The sequence below is a fragment of the Nicotiana tomentosiformis genome, chromosome 10 (genome assembly GCF_000390325.3).
Source record: "Nicotiana tomentosiformis chromosome 10, ASM39032v3, whole genome shotgun sequence".
NCBI lineage: Eukaryota > Viridiplantae > Streptophyta > Magnoliopsida > Solanales > Solanaceae > Nicotiana > Nicotiana tomentosiformis.
The window spans coordinates 65,949,158-65,966,760 of record NC_090821.1 but is presented as its reverse complement, the minus strand read 5'-3'; the positions used below and the strand labels follow the sequence as shown (position 1 = coordinate 65,966,760).

At 43.6% G+C, this 17,603-nt stretch overlaps 1 protein-coding gene across 1 annotated transcript; it reads left to right on the top strand.

Annotated features, from left to right (window-relative positions):
• The first annotated feature begins 731 nt into the window (after positions 1-731).
• Positions 732-3,278, top strand: LOC138900319 (uncharacterized). Its single transcript, XM_070187045.1, has 5 exons — positions 732-837; positions 1,459-1,587; positions 1,656-2,372; positions 2,440-2,624; positions 2,691-3,278. The coding sequence occupies exons 1-5, from the start codon at positions 732-734 to the stop codon at positions 3,276-3,278; spliced, it is 1,725 nt and encodes a 574-aa protein (XP_070043146.1).
• Positions 3,279-17,603: the final 14,325 nt, after the last annotated feature.

Genomic DNA, 17,603 nt, shown 5'->3' with positions numbered 1-17,603 from the left:
TACAACGGCTCTTTGCCTCTTAGCTCGATCTTGGTCGGTCTTCTTAGCTCGATCTTGGTCGGTCTTGGAACTGGTCGATCTCTAGATCTCGAACTTGATATTGACTCGAGTTCGATATTGACTCGAGCTCGATATCAACTGGTTTGGATCTCGAGTTCAATAACACCACTTCACATCATAGTTCGATTTGGACTCGAGTCGATAATGACTTCGAGCTCGATATTGATCGGTCCCTGAATCTTGAGCTCGGTAGCTTCAGGTCTCATCTCGATATCACGGAGATGACCCTCGGTCTATCATGTTCCAGTCTTGTCTAATTACACGAAGGTCAAAACCGATTTTGACCGTATACAGATAGTTCTCTCGTTTCTCAGAAAAGATATGGCGAGAAACGATATGATTTTTTCAACCTCTAGCTAGGTACACACTGACGTTTGCATCGAGCCCGACCATGACGTATGTGATAGATTTCCCGTCGGTTCAGTTACCAACGCATTAAATGCGCGTCAGGCGATGGTCGGTCACTGCTGGTTTTGAACCATCATCGCTAAATCTATAAATAGCTCCTCTCTTCACCATTTTTTACTTTCAGATCTCTAACCACCAAATCTTCTAAGTTCTTTTTTGTATCTTCTGAGTTCTTCATCTGCAAATCTGTGATTTTCATTACAAATCTCTTCTTAGAACACCAAATCTTGTCATCTCCCTCTATTTTCAATCTTCAAATTCAAATGGCGAAAATGTCAAAAACTGTTCCTCAAAAAGAAAACGCTTCTTCTTCACGGCCTGCCGGCGACAAAACACCGATGGAGTCACGACCTGATGAGTGTGTTTCCGGTAGGGGGTGTGTTCTCACTTCTGATTTTAAGACCGATAAAGCCTCGTCGTTTCCCGGTCGATGCAAGCCATTATCGAGGTATATATGCTCGATAATTGAGGGATACCTTAAGCAGGTAAGGAAAGATTGCAAATGGGAGAACAAAGAAGTGGTGATCCCGGCTCTCGAAGAAGATATCACCACCTATGTGGAAGGATTTTTAAGTGTTTATACTTACCCTTTCACGTTAGGCCCCCTCGACCCCATTGTCGTTGACTTTTGCCATCAGTATCAAATAGCCCTAGGCCAAATCGACCCTTCCTTTTGGCGAATCATTATTCTGCTCCGATTTTTTGTGAGCAAAGTCGAGGGGATGCCTTTTACCCTCGACCACCTCATGTGGGTTGATAAAACTCCAACGCCGAGCTACGAAAGTACTGTTCTCGAGCATAGACAAGGATAAGGACCGAGGTTGGATGAGCTAGTTCGTTCGAGTGAAGACTTCCGACCTTATCCCGGCCGAGAAGATGCCATTTCCCGAGAAATGGAATATGAAGCGTAAGTACAATCCCACTTTTAGCTCCTATTTATTGTTTTATTTCTTCGTTTCTTTCTTATCGATATCTTTTTTTGTGATGTAGCGGTTGTTTGGATGCCCGGTGCAATCCCTAACCTCAAGGGTTGGGTTCAGGACCTGGCCTCAACTTCTACGTATGCCGAGCGCTCGTGGCGCGATTTATCAAAGGGCAAATGGGAGGCTAAAACACATGGTAAGCCTCTTTCCCACGCCTTTGTTGATTTTATTAAAGCGCCTCTTACTTATTTTCTTTTCATACAGGCCTTGGCAAAGACGCTATTGTGAGGCCCCTGTCTAATGAGGAGGAGACTTCAATCCCGGCAACGAAACCGACGAAGGACAAAAATAGGAAAAAGATCATGACCTCCGAAGATCCAGAACCTAAGAAGAAGGTGGCTCGTAAGCTGAGGAAGAACATCATCCTCTTGACCGAAGATTCTGTTCGGCATTTAAGGGATAAAGACGTAGAAAAGAAAAAAGATAACTCCGGGCTGGTGGCCCGAGTGAAAATGAGCATCGAGGCTCCAAAGGCTACTGAATCGATGAAGGCTACAGAGATTCTGTCTCGTTATGATGGAGTCTCGGGAAGAGAATTGGTTGAAGTCCTCGAGTCGTCGAGGATCGAGGCTACCTCCCACCATAATGAGCCAATGGTGATTACGACTGCAGGGGCTGATTTCGAGGCCCCTCGAGATAGAGAAAACGCCCCAAGTGATTCACTTGGGGCAATAGAAATTGGAGGCTCCCCGCTGCTCCCCTCGTTTTCTGGGGAGATAATTCGAGAGGATCGGGACTTGAAGACCCTTTCCATCGAAGGAGGCCACGGAAAGGAAGATAACTTCCGTGATTATTTTACTGGGGTCGAAGATGCTACCGGCTTGAGTGACTTGGAGGTCTCGGGGAAGGACTCGAGTGAGGCATCGAGCCTTTTCAACGAAGTGCAGCAAGCTCTAAATCGGCTAAGCCTTAACTCCCCTTGTTGGTATTACCCTTTGTGTTTGTTTTTCTTTTCTAACTTCCTTTATTCTTTCTGCGTATGCATCAGCGCTTCATCGGGAAGAATTTTCTCGGTCTCGAGCTGAGCTGAGTCAGTACGAGGCCGACCTTCGAAGGCTCACGGAGGAGAGAAATGCCCTCAGACTTCTCTGTGGGCAAAGAGAAGAGGAGACCAAGGACCTCCGAGCCGAGTTGGCCAAGGCTTACCAAGATCAGACCGACCTGACCGAGCAGGTAATGAAAATCTTAAAAACTCATGGGCTCGATTCGTGAACGGTGGCAAATGTTTCGATCTTATAGCTACAGCAGAAGATCGATATGATCGGGCAGCTCTATGAGGAGGTCGACACGATAAAGGCGGAGACCTTGGGGTGGAAAGAAGATATGTACCGCTTCGCTGCAGAAAAAGAGACTGCTTTATCCCAATTGTCATCGGCCGAAAGTCAACTTCGAGGCATAAAGGAAAAAAACTCGATTCACGCAAAGAGAATAGAGGAACTCGAGGCCCGGTTGGCTTCCGAACTTGCAAAGGCCAAGTCTAAATTCGAAAAGGCAAAGGCCGAGGCAGAGGCGATCGTGTTCGTCTACCGGGCTGATGCTGAAGCCACTCAAGTTCAAGAGAGAAAGGAAGCCGAGACCGCTCGAACTCGAGCATATTGGATTGCTGAACTCGCCAAATGTCAATCTCGGAGGGAAACCCTCGAGGAGATCTACGCTTGGGGTTTCGATCTTTCTGATGAAATAACAAAGGCTAGAGAGCAAGAAGTGGATGCTAGAGCGTTGGCCTCCTCCGATGATGATGATGATGCCGAGAGTAAGAGCGGGTCCGAGATCGGCGAGGACCTAGATGGAGAAGAAGCTTCCCCCGGAGAAAATCAAGAACCCTAGGGATTTTCATTTTTTAAATTTTTTAATCTTTTTGTGTAGGGTCCTGATCGGATCTTGTAAATGTTCTCATATATATAAAAATCTCTTTCTTTTCCGACTTGTCTTTATTTCATTTTCTGCCTTGTGAGAATTATGTTTCATTCATGCCTCATGAAAGTTTTGTTCAAGTTCGAGGCTTTAGGCAATCTGATCGAAGTCGGACTAGTGTAGTCTTTATAATCGAGTGAGTGTTTCCTTGAACTCGTGTTAAGGGTAGCCCTTGTCTTAATAGTCGAGTGAGCGTTTGCTCGAACTCGAAGTGAAAACAACCCTTAGGCTTTATGATCGAGTGAATGTTTGCTCGAACTCGAAATGAAAATAGCCCTTAGGCTTTATGGTCGAGTGAGTGTTTTCTCAAACTCGAATTAAGAGAAGCCCTTAGGCTTAATAGTCGAGTGAGCGTCTGCTCGAACTCGAAGTAATGTAGCCCTTAGACTTTATGATCAAGTGAATGTTTGCTCGAACCCATATTAAGAGTAGCCCTTAGGCTTAATAGTCGAGTGAGTATTTGCTCGAACTCAAAATGAAAACAGCCCTTAGGCTTTATGGTCGAGTGAGTGTTTGCTCAAAATCGAATTAAGAGTAGCACTTAGGCTTTATGGTCGAGTGAGTATTTGCTCGAACTCAAAATAATGAGTAGCCCTTAGGCTTAATAGTCGAGTGAGAGTTTGCTCGAACTCGAAGTGAAAACAACCCTTAGGATTTATGGTCGAGTGAGTATTTATTCGAACTCGAAATAATGAGTAGCCCTTAGACTTAATAGTCGAGTGAGCATTTGCTCGGACTCGAAGTGAAAACAGCCCTTAGGCTTTATGGTCGAGTGAGTGTTTGCTCGAACTCGAATTAAGAGTAGCCCTTACGCTTTATGGTCGAGTGAGTATTTTCTCGAACTCGAAATAATGAGTAGCCCTTAGGCTTAATAGTCGAGAGAGCGTTTGCTCGAACTCGAAGTAAAAACAGCCCTTAGGCTTTATGATCGAGTGAGTGCGAACTCGAACTCAAAGTGAAAATAGCCATTAGGCTTTATGATCGAGTGAGTGTTTGCTCGAACTCGAAATGAAAACAGCCTTTAGGCTTTATGGTCGAGTGAGTGTTTGCTCGAACTCGAATTAAGAGTAGTCCTTAGGCTTAATAGTCGAGTAAGTGTCTGCTCGAATTTGAAGTAATGTAGCCCTTAGGCTTTATGATCGAGTGAGTATTTGCTCGAACTCGAAATAATGAGTAGCCCTTAGGCTTAATGGTCGAGTGAGTATTTGCTTGAACTCGAAATAATGAGTAGCCCTTAGGCTTAATAGTTGAGTGAGTATTTGCTCGAACTCGATGTGAAAACAGCCCTTAGGATTTATAGTCGAATGAGTGCGAACTCGAACTCGAAGTGAAAATAGCCGTTAGGCTTTATGATCGAGTGAGTGTTTGCTGGAACTCGAAAAAAAATAGCCCTTAGGCTTAATGGTCGAGTGAGTATTTGCTCGAACTCGAATTAATGAGAACAGCCTTTAGGCTTTATGGTCGAGTGAGTGTTTGCTCTAAGTCGAAGTAATGTAGCCCTTAGGCTTAATGGAGCTTGATCTCATTGATTTTTCAGTTGGCAGTCCCCGATTTATGGGGTAATTTTTCAAACTACGGTCATGGTCGGCCCTTAAGCCTATTTGAACATGAAGCAGAAAGATTTTTCTGAGATATGAGATATCGGTAAAGAAGAAGTTTCTCTTTATAAGTCATTATACATGTATTCATGTTTTGTGTCAGGGCTCGAGCAAACTACGCGGGCATGGTTCGTTCGGCCATTTGGCCCTTACACTTTTTCCTATCGAGACCCTGTTTGACATGAAGTAACTTTCTTGCATTGAACTTGATTTATTCGATGGCAATGCCCCCCAGTATTCGAGGTTGATTGTAAAGAGGCCTAGGATACTGTTGAATCATTCCAAGTTAGAACGATCAATGGTTTCCTCATTAAAAACCTTGTCGAAAAACCTATTTGGGACAAAATCGATCTAAGGGAAAAAGAGTGCAATGCGTGCTTTCAGGCCTAAATGCTTCAAGTTGAACAATCCATCCATGTTTCTGGTCGAACACCTGCAAGGGTTAGTTTCAAAATATAAATGAACATGGGTGGGGCGTACCTTAGCAGTAGTATCATTTTAGGTGCGACACATTCCAATTGCTTGGTAGTTGATTGCCGTTTATCACACCGAGCTTGTAGGATCCTTTTCCGACGATTCGAGAACCTGATACGGCCCTTCCTAGTTCGGACCTAGTTTCCCTTAATTTGGATTTCGGGTGTTGAGGGTGACTTTCCTTAGCACTAAGTTCCCGATTTTAAAATGTTGAAGATTAGTTCTTCGATTATAGTACCTTTCGATCCGCTATTTTTGGGCGGCCAATCGGACGAGATCGGCTTCTCATTTTTTGTCTAATAATTCTAGGCTCGTATTCATGATCTCATTATTCGACTCATTTGTCGCATATCGGAACCTGATGCTAGGTTCTCCGACCTCAACCGGGATGAGAGCTTCGACGCCATAAACCAACGAGAATGGTGTTGCTCCAGTACTGGATTTCGATGTTGTGCAGTATGCCCATAGGACCTCGGGTAGTATTTCTCTCCATTTTCCTTTAGAGTTGGTTAACCTTTTCTTAAGATTTTAGATGATGGTTTTGTTGGTCGACTCGGCCTGTCCGTTCCCGCTAGGATGATAAGGTGTTGATAGGATCCTTTTGATTTTATGATCCTCGAGAAATTTAGTTAATTTGTTGCCGATGAATTGCTTTCCATTATCACATACAATCTCGGATGGCATCCCGAACAGACATATGATGTGGTCCCAAATGAAGTCTATCACTTCTTTTTCTCTGACTTTCTCGAAAGTCTGTGCTTCAACCCATTTAGAGAAATAATCAGTTATAAATAAAATAAACTTAGCCTTGCATGGGGCCAATGGGAGGGGGCCAACGATGTCCATCCCCCATTTCATGAAAGGCCATGTAGATAGGACCGAGTGGAGAAGTTCCCCGGGTTGATGAATCATGGGCGCATGTATTTGACATTTGTCGCATTTTCGAACGAACTCCCTTGCATGCTTATCCATATCGATCTAATAATATCCTGCTCTGATTATTTTGTGGACCAATGAATCGGCACCGGAATAATTCCCACTAGTGCCCTCATGAATCTCACGTAGGATGTAGTCGGTATCTCCCGGTCCCTAACACATTGCCAATGGACAAGGTGAACCATGCTACTTTTGTGCGCAGAGCCCTCGATTCTTTTGGATCTGATGGAAGCTTCGTGTTCTTGAAGTACTCTATATATTTGTTTCTCCAATCCCAGGTTAAACTTGTGGATTTTATTTTGGCGTGTCGTTCTTCGATCACCGATCTTATGAGTTGTACGACAATCCCCGAGTTGAGTTCATCATCTTCGACCAACGAACCTAAGTTTGCAAGAGCATCGGCCTCGTTGTTTTGTTCTCAGGGTACATGTTGCAAATTCCATTCCTTAAATCGATGTAGAGTTACCTATAGTTTATCTAGGTACATCTGCATTCGATCTTCTCGGACTTCAAAAGTCCCATTAGCTTGGTTTACCACTAGGAGGGAATCACACTTGGCCTGTACGACCTCAGCTCCCAAGCTTCTAGCTAGTTCGATACCTACAATCACTGCCTCATACTCGGCCTCATTGTTAGTAAATTTTGTAGTTATGATAGACTGTATAACTACATTACCTGTGGGTGATTTTAGTACGATGCCTAATCCAAACCCCTTTGCGTTCGAGGCACCGTCCATAAAGAGGGTCCAGACTCCCAAAGAGCTACCCAATTTTATCAGTAATTCCTTTTCAATCTTGGGTACGAAGGCCGACATAAAGTCAACCACGAAGTCTGCTAAGATTTGAGATTTGATAGCGGTTCGAGGTCGATACTCGATGTCGTACCCGCTGATTTCTATGGCCCATTTGGCTAATCGACCTGAAAGCTCAGGCTTGTGCAAAATATTTCGAAGAGGATAAGTTGTTACAACATGTATCAGATGGCACTGGAAATATGATTTTAGTTTCCTAGAGGCACTTATTAAAGCAAGCGCTAATTTTTCTAAGTGTGCCTCTCCTAAAGTTCGACTGACATAATAAATAGGTAATTGCGTACCTAGTTCTTCTCGAATCAGGACTCCATTTACCGATGTCTCCGAGACAGCTAAATACAGATAAAGTTGTTCGTCTGCCTTTGAGGTATGAAGCAACGGCGGGCTCGATATATACCGTTTTAGCTATTCCAAAGCCTGCTGACATTCCGGAGTCCATGCAAAATTACTTTTCTTCTTAAGCAGAGAGAAAAATTGGTGGCTCCTATCTAAGCATCTCGAAATGAATCATCGCAGGGCGGTTATCTGTCCTGTTAGCCTCTGTACGGCCTTTACATTATCTACTACTGCGATGTCCTCAATAGCTTTGATTTTATCGGGGTTAATTTTGATTCCTCGATTGGACACCATGAAACCGAGAAACTTGCACGAGCCAACCCCGAATGCATATGTTTCGGGGTTGAGCTTCATATTGTACTACCTCAGTATGTCGAAAGTTTCCTTCAAATGCTTTAAATGGTCCTCTGCTCGCAGGGATTTAACTAACATGTCTTCAATATAAACTTCCATTGATTTTCTTATTTGCTTTTCGAATATTCTGTTTACTAGGCGTTGATAAGTTGCACCAGCATTGTTTAGACCGAATGGAATTACATTATAACAATAAGTCCCGTACTTAGTGATAAATGAGGCCCTTTCCTGATCCTCTAGGTTTATCTGTATTTGGTTGTACCCGGAATAGGCATCGAGAAAACTGAGAGTCTCGTGGCCAGCCGTGGTATCGATCATACGATCGATATTAGGCAAAGGAAAAGAATCCTTAGGGCATGCTTTATTCAGGTCTTTGTAATCTATGCACAGTCTAAATTTGTTCCCCTTTTAGGGACTACCACCATATTTGCTAGCCATTCGGGGTATTTTACTTCCCGATGGATCCTATTTTAAGAAGTTTGGTTACCTCGTTTTTTATTAAGGCATGTTTGACCTCGGACTGGGGCCTTCTCTTTTGTTTTACCGGATGGAATTTTGGGTCCAAGATTAGCCTATGAGTGGTGATTCCCGGTGGGATCCCTGTTATGTCAAGATGGGACCAAGCGAAACAGTTCATGTTAGCTATAAGAAATTGAATAAACTTTTTCCTGAGCTCGGGATCTAACCTCGTGCCCAGGTATACCTTTCATTCGGGCAGATATTCGATTAGCATGATTTGCTCCAGTTCTTCGACCATTGATTGGGTAGCGTCGGAATCATCGGGGACCACGAAGGATCTAGGGACCCCATGTTCATCATCTTCGTCAGTCTTTTGATTCTCTAGTTGGGTCGAAGCTGACATTTGTGATTGTTATTTGGTATTCTGTTCCCCCTTCGAATCCGATACTTTTGTCTACGATAGTGAAGATATCGGAATTGCTTCATTGACGGCAAACATTTCTTTTGCGGCCAGTTGCTCTCCAGAGACAGTTTTGACTCCCTCCGATGTTGGGAATTTCAAAACCTGGTGGAGGGTCGAGGGTACAACTCTCATATTGTGGATCCGCGGTCTTCCAAAAACGGCGTTATACCTCATGTCTCCTTCGATTACGTGAAACTTCGTTTCTTGGATGGTTCCGGCCACGTTTATTGGCAGAATTATCTCGCCCTTAGTAGTTTCACATGCCATATTGAATCTATTTAGAACCAGGGTTGTGGGCACGACCTGGTCCTGTAGACCGAGTTGCTCTACGACCTTTAATCTAATAATGTTGGCCAAACTTCCTGGATCAATTAACACACACTTAACTTGAATTTTATTCATAAGTACAGATATTACCAGTGCATCGTTATGGGGTTGCATGGCTCTTTCTGTATCTTCATCATTAAAGGACAAAGTTCCTATGGGTGCGTAATCCTGAGTGCGGGATCGCTTCTCTCTTACAATCGACATCTTAGTGCGTTTAAGAACCGACCCCTAGGGGATATCGAGCCCACTGATGATCATGTGGATGATGTGTTGTGGCTCTTCTTGTTCGTTTTGTCTACTGAAATCCCTGTTTTTGAAATGGTTTTTGGCCTGGTCATTAAAAAATTTCGAAGGTGCCCTTTATTGAATAACCGGGCTACCTTCTCTCTCAGTTGCCTGCATTCTTCCGTTCAGTGGCCATGACTGCCACAATATTTGCATATTTGATCGAGATTCCTCTGGGCAGGATCGGTCTGCAGAGGTCGAGGCCATTTAGTATCTTTGATGCGTCCGATAGCTGACACGATGGCGGATGCATTGATGTTGTAGTTATATTCTGATAACTGTGGTGGTTCCTTAGGTCCGGTATGCCTGTCGAACCCGTTCTTGTTCATCAGCCCCCGAGACCTTTGACCCCGATCACTTGTTTTATTGCCTTGTATAGGGTTATGTCTTGGTCTGTTACCCCTATGGTCTCCACTATACGGTCGGTATCGATCCCTGATCAGCCTTTGGTTATCGGTCGATGTCCCTTTTAATAATGGACCCAGAACCCAACTGGTCGTCTTCGACTCTAATTTTCGATTGATACCGATTGTGCACATCAGCCCAAGTAACAGCTGGCTATTCGATCAGGTTGTGTTTCAATCGTCATGAAGCCATCGAGCTTCGTTCGTTTAGACCTTGAGTGAAAGCTTGAACAGCCCAGTCGTCTGTGACTGGTGGTAGATCCATCCGTTCCATTTGGAAAAGAGATACAAATTCTCTTAGCATCTCGTTATCTTTTTGTCTTACCTTGAAAAGGTCTGACTTCCTGGTCTCGACCTTTATGGCTCCAGCATGTGCTTTTATGAAATAATCTGCAAGCATAGCAAAAGAATCGATAGAGTTAGGTGGTAAATTATGATACCATATCATTGCTCCCTTTGAAAGGGTTTCACCGAATTTTTTCAATTATACAGATTCGATCTCATCGTCTTCTAGATCGTTCCCTTTAATGGCACATGTGTAAGAGGTGACGTGTTTGTTGGGGTCGATCGTTCCATTATATTTAGGAATTTCGGGCATGCGGAACTTCTTGGGGATCGATTTCGGGGCTGCGCTTGGGGGAAAGGGCTTTTATACGAATTTTTTGGAATCCAAGCCTTTCAATACTGGTGGTGCCCCCGGGATCTGATCAACCCTAGAGTTATACATTTCCATTTATTTGTCGTTTGCTTCGATCCTCCTTTCTCCTGACTCTATTCGTTTCGTTAGTTCCTCGAGTATCTTAACAATTTCGGGATTAGTCCCCGATTCTTGATCATTTGACCTTATTACAGTTGGCCCCGTTTTGTGGGTGACTTCTCGGGATGGACTGGGTTCCGGCCTGCTCAGTGCCTGGGTTTGACTCTACAACTGAGCTATCGCTACCCGTTGAGCTTGCAACATCTTGAAAATCATACGCAAGCTGATTTCGTTTTTCTCAACGTTTTGGGTATTGCAAGCCACAGATCGAGTTTCACCATGAATGTTATTTTTAGGGTCGGAACGTTGGTTCGCCTCGATGGCCACATGTGAATTAATGTCTATTGGTGTTTCGACCCGAGCTCCAATGGCATCGACGGGCGGCCTTTCATCCCCGGGCGTCAAGTTGTTGTTCTCATCTTGAAGGCCAGCTTCGTTGTCGATAGGTAGGGCCATAATCGAGAATTCATTGTTTTCAGCCTGAAATCAGAAACACTTCCAAGAGCACGCGTAAAACGGTGTATTTTGCAAAGATTCGTACCAAATAACCACTGTTATCCTTAGCCCCACGGTGGGCGCCAAACTGTTTACCCGAAAAACGGATAGAGTTGAATTTATACGTAGTTCTAAGGATACATGGCGTAACTTGGCACAAATCGGAAAAGTAAGTAGAAATATATCGAATATTGACTGTAAAAAAAGAATGAAAATACAAACCAAATTGAGTGGAAAATGGTTTATGAACAAGCAAGGTGAATCAATGTACAAAGCCTACAAAAGGATAATCTCTACTGTATCTCTATGTGAATATCAATAATTTCTTAAAATATAGGAGTGTATAGATGTCTCAATGTTCAATCCCTTTACAGAAATGATAGTCACTCTTCTTATAGTGAAGGGATCCTACTTTGGATATAATTAAAAATACATAGTGGGGATCCCATGATAGATTTGTTAATTAGTGTTTCCTTCATTTCCGCCGAGATTCCTTCCCTTGGTGCTGTTACAACGGCTCTTTGCCTCAAGAAAACCCAGAACATCATCTGAAGCTAGTCCGTTGAAAGTAGGTGGATGGTACTTCTTGTACCTCTCAAGTCTGAGCTGCTCTGCCTCAGAAGCAGCTACCCTGATCTCATGCTGAACCGGAGCCACTGGGGCATAGGAATATACTCTGGGGCCTGATCAACCTGGACCCTCTGCTCAGGGGTGCGGGCTGCGGGAGTTTGTGCCCCTCCCCCGGCCTGAGATGTAGCGGGAGCTATCGGAAATAGTCCGGCCTGAGCCAAAGTACTGAACATGCTCAAGAACTGAGCTAAAGTCTCATGAAGGGCTGGAGTAGCAATAGGGATCTCTGGCGCCGGCCCTCCAGCTGGAGTTGCTGGGGGCTCCTCTGACGCAGCTCTCGCAGGTGCTCGGGCTGCACCGCGTAGTCATCCTCTACCTCGACCCCGGCCTCTGGTGGCTCTGGCAGGGGGCTCAGGTGCCTAATCGTTGGTCCTCCCATTGCGGGTCCTCACCATCTGTGAGAAAGAATAGAATAGAATCTTAGAATTTTTGGTGTCAATAACTCCCACGACAAGGAAATCAAAGAAATATGATTGTTCTAAACAGTTACATAGCCTCCCGAAGATAAGTACGGACGTCTCCGCACCGATCCGCGAGACTCTAATAAACCGGCTTGTGACTCACAACTCCTACGAATCTAGTGCTCTGATACCAACTTGTCACGACCCAAATTAACCCTCCGTAAGGTGTCGTGATGGCACCTAGTCTTTACGACTAGGTAAGCCTAACATTTGCGGAAAAATATAAAGAAAACACAACATTTTTAAGTTAAATAGTATATTTTAAATAGCCAAGAGTAGTACCACTCGGCATACACAAAATAATTTCCCAAGACCCGGAATATCACTAAGTCACAAGCTGCTATAATCTATGTAGCTCTATACAAATGTCTGAAGATAATAAGGAAAAATCTCTAGACGAGGGAGTAGAAGGGGACTCTGAAGATCTGCGGACATAAGCAGAGGTACCTTGAAGTCTCCTAGAATCAGCAGCACGTACTAACCCCAAGGCTGATAGCTCGCACCTGGATCTGCACACGAAAACAAATGCAGGAAAGGGCATGAGTACACCACAATGGTACCCAGTAAGTGCCAAGCCTAACCTCGGTCGAGTAGTGACGAGGTCAGGTCAAGGCCCTACCAGAGTAAATATAATAAAGTAAACAGTAAAAGATATAAGTAGAATATACAGTAACACAGTTAAAGAAATTCTCAAAAATTTAACAGTTAAGGGAGCCCTCGGCTCTAAACAAGGTAAACACAGTGGGAAATCTCTCGGGATACCGTCCCGTAGTTTCAAATGAATATGCAGTATAGGGGGATCTCCCGGAATACGTCCGTAGTCCCAAAGTAAATATGCAGTGCTGGGGGATCTCCCGGAATACGTCAGGAGTCCCAAAGTAAATATGCAGTATAGGGAGATCTCCCGGAATACGTGTGTAGTCCCAAAGTAAATATGCAGTACAAGGGGATCTCCCTGAATATGTCTGTAGTCCCAAAGTAAATATACAGTACAGGGGGATCTCCCGAAATACGTCCGTAGTCCCAAAGTAAATATGCAGTACAGGAGGATCTCCCGGAATAGGTCTGTAGTCCCAAAGTAAATATGCAGTACAGGGGGATCTCCCGGAATACGTCCGTAGTCCCAAAGTAAATATGCAACACAAGATGAAATGGCAGGTATGACATCGAGTTATACAGTTTATACTGGACACATATAAGGCAAATAAGGACTTAACTGAACATGACGCACAGAATGTCAATTAGGCAATTAAAACACGTAAGCATGCTTTTCTAGTCTAAACTACACAATTAAACAAATTAGTACAATTAATAAGAGAAGCAATTTATGATTTAAAAAGGTTAAACATGATGTTTTTGCAATAATAGCCCGTGTACGTACTCGTCACCTCACGTACACGGCGCCCACACACCAAATAATATCAAGATATCTTAAAGGAAAAGTCCCCAACATAAGGTTAGGCAAGCCACTTACCTCGAACCGCTCAAATCAACCTGATATCACGTTCTTGCCATGAGTATCCGACTCCAAATGGCCCGAATCTATTCAAAATAGTACAATACCATCAATACGCGCTAATGGCATGAATCCCACAAGAAAAACTACAAAAATTAGGCCAAAATCCGAAATTGGCTCAAACCCGGCCCCCGGGGCCCACTTCCCGAAACCCGACAAAATTCACGAAACTAGAAAGCTCATTCACTCACGAGTCTAACCATATAAAATTTACTAAAATCCGACACCAAATGGTCCTCCAATCCACAATTCAAATTCCCAAATCCCTAGTCTCCAACTTCCAATTTTCACCTTAAATACACATTAACTAGGTGAGAAAATACATGGCAAGGCAAGATTATTGACCAAAAATAAGCACAAGGAACTTACCTCAAGAAATACCTCAAAAATTCTCTCAAATATCGCCCCAACCCGAGTTTGCAAAGCCAAAAATGGTAAAAATCGCGAAGCCCTTCGGTTTTAATCACTACCCAGGTATTTCCGCACCTGCGGAACCTGGGCTCGCACCTGCGGGTGCGCTTGTGTGGAAAACGTGCGCATCTGTGCAACTCACTTACCCCCTCTGCCTTCGCACCTGCGACGAAAGGGCCGCATCTGCGCCCTCGCGCCTGTGAAGTCCCTTCTGCTTCTGCGCATGTGCGAACATCCTTGCGCATTTGCGGGCATCGCAGATGCGGAAACTTCCTCGCACCTGCGACCCCATGCCAACTCTCAATTTATCGCATATGCGCTTCCATCTCTGCATGAGCGGCTAGCGAACCTGCGGTCTCTTTTCCGCAGGTGCGAAAACACCAGAACTATCAAAGTTCAGAAATTCCTCTAAGTCCAAGTTTTCACCCGTTAAGCATCCGAAACACACCCGAGGCCCCCGGGACCTCGACCAAACATACCAACCAATTCTAAAACACCATACTAACTTAGTCGAACTCTCAAATCCCATCAAACAATGCTAAAATCACGAATCACCATCCAATTCAAACTTAAAGAACTTGAAACTTCAAAATTCTACAACCGATGTCGAAACCTATCAAATCACGTCCGATTGACCTCAAATTTTGCGCACAAGTTATAATTAACATTACGGACCTACTCCAACTTCCGGAATCAGAAAACGACCCTGATATCAAAAATTCCACTACCGGCCCAAAACTCCAAATATTCGACTTTCGCCATTTCAAGCCTAAATGAGCTACGAACCTCCAAAACACAATCCGGACACGCTCCTAAACCCAAAATCACCAAACGGAGCTAACGGAACAGACGGAATTTGATTCTGGAGTCGTCTTCTCATAGTTTCGACTACGGTCCAAATCCTAGGGCTTAAGCTCTCATTTAGAGACTAAGTGTCCCAAAACACTCTGAAACTCAAAACCAATCATCTCGGCAAGTCACAATAGCAGAAAAAGATTTGGGGAAAGCAGTTAATAGGGGATCGGGGCTATTACTCTCAAAACGACCGGCCGGGTCATTACAATGTGAGTGTAAAATAACAAATTTGAATGATTATGTTATTGCAAATAATTTAAGAGAATAATTAGTAGATATTCAAGTAATTTAAATGCCAGAAAATCAATTTTAAAGATTTAAAATTATAAAATATTATAGAAAATGCTTGCATAAATCTTATAAATTAAATAATGGATGAAAAATAACATTTTGAAAGTCTATATACTATTTGAGAAATGTAAGGAAAAAATTGGGTATCAACAGTACCCTAATTCAAGCTCAATGAACTTTAGAACTTCAAACTTCTACATTCGATGCTGAAACCTATCAAATCACGTACGATTGACCTCAAATTTTGCACACAAGTCACATTTGACATTACAGACCTACTCCAACTCCTGGAATCGGAATCTGACCCCGATATCAAAATGTCCACTCCCAGTCAAACTTCCAAAAACCTCCAACTTTCGCCAAATGACCCCGAAACGGCCTACGAAACTCCAAATCTACATTCGGACGTGCTCCTAAGACCAGAATCACCATACGGAGCTATTCCCAGGCTCGGAATTCCAAACGGACATCGAGAATATTAAAATACACTTCAACCCAATTATAAAATTCTTTCAAAATGCCAACCTTCCACAATAAGTGTTGTAACGCTCTCGGGTCATCCAAAATCCAATCCGGACATACGCCTAATTCCACGATCATCACAATAACCTATTGTAACCTTCAAATACCGATTTCGAGGTTGTTTATTCAAAAGTCCAACCTTAGTCAAGTCTTCCAACTTAAAGCTTCTGAAATTAGAATTTTCTTTCCAAATCAACTTCGAACTTACCGAAATTAAATTCCGATCACACGTGCAAGTCACAATACTTGAAGTGAAGCTTCTCGAGGCCTCAAACCGCTGAACGACGTGCTAGAGCTCAAAACGACCGGTCAGGTTGTTATATTCTCTCCCACTTAAACATATGTTCGTCCTCAAACGTACTAAGAACTGCTCCGGAGTTGTCCAAAATCATTGTTTAACACCTCGTGCACCTACCCGTGCCACCACAACCCAGTTGAGCACATTCGCTCGAGCCAGACTGAAGATCTTTCCTGCTACCTTAGCTAACAAGCTTCAGAACCAAATTCCAACACCTGGAATTCTTCACGATACCGGATTCTCACACACAACCCGTATTAATCACCAGACATTGAACCCAACGTGACCATGCTCCTCCGCTGAAATCACACCACGTACCACATAACTCATTTGCTCAAGGCAATCTCCCCCAAGAATAACAACTAAAATTTCCACTGACTCGAAAACCGTAGTATACCTCATAACATAAATAAGCCCTGTTTCAACTCTCGCACTACTGCCACGACGGAGGAGATCTATAGAAACTCATAATCGCCTGCCGAATTAAAAAATAATGGAGCCTCTTCTCCTGTTAAGGACCATTAACTCATTCTGAACCGAATAGCGACATTTGCTCTGTAATATACCTTATATAAATCTGATTGCACTGATTTCAGGTCCAAAAAGCTCATCTCACCTAGTACAAGTTGCTCGCTAATAAGCCACCTTAAACATTGACCAAGGTCTCATATGATGCCACAATGTTCCAGCAAGCCACAAACTCGAATGTGATACATAAGAAAACAAACTCTAGAAAGAACTACTCAACCCACAAAACTAATTAAACAACGAAAAAGATGTTACGAACCTTCCTCAGAAAATGAGGAACAAAACACACGAGAATAGATATAGGGAAATTGTACTCCACATCACACTGTTGCGGCGTTCAACCCAATCCACACATGATACCCGTGATGGCGTGCCACCCGATCCAAATAACATACTTGTGGCGGCGTGCCACCTGATCTTAATAGCATACCTATGGCGGCGTGCCACACGATCCACACATAATAATCTAAAGAAAACACACACCAAGTCATAACGCTTATACTCACGAAATTTCCGAATATCAACCACGAGCACGCCACATGCATAATGCAAATCCTGGGGAGACGGGTAGCGCCATACGCTACGAAACTCAAGCACAACTAACGTGCGATATATGATATGAATCTCGAGAGCCATCCTGCTCACATAACACCACCACTAAGCGGGACCTCAACACATGTGCGAATAATCAAATCGTCTCACAACCCACATGGCCAATAGAGTATTACATGAAATAGTTGACGACGAGCAATAGTTGCCCGGATACTCCTTCATAAGAAATGCTATGATGAATGAACACACTCGGTCGGGTGTAGGGCACACATCCACATTTAGACCCATCAACGGACCTCAAGTGGATTTTGATCGTACTGTACTAGGCCAATAATCTTTCAAGGATCCACAATAACCTAATCATGACATATAAGAACAGCCGTCAAATCAGGAACAAACTAACACGGTCCATAACCCAAGGAATAAAATGCCCCTCAGGTATAAACTCTCTCACATTAGCGATAGTATCATAATC

Excerpts from the sequence above, each read along its gene's own strand:
- LOC138900319 (XM_070187045.1), top strand. The coding sequence starts at position 732 with ATGGCGAAAATGTCAAAAACTGTTCCTCAAAAAGAAAACGCTTCTTCT. Across the intron at positions 1,588-1,655 it reads ATGGGAGGCTAAAACACATG|GCCTTGGCAAAGACGCTATT; the intron begins GTAAGCCTCTTT and ends CTTTTCATACAG. Across the intron at positions 2,373-2,439 it reads GCTAAGCCTTAACTCCCCTT|CGCTTCATCGGGAAGAATTT; the intron begins GTTGGTATTACC and ends CGTATGCATCAG.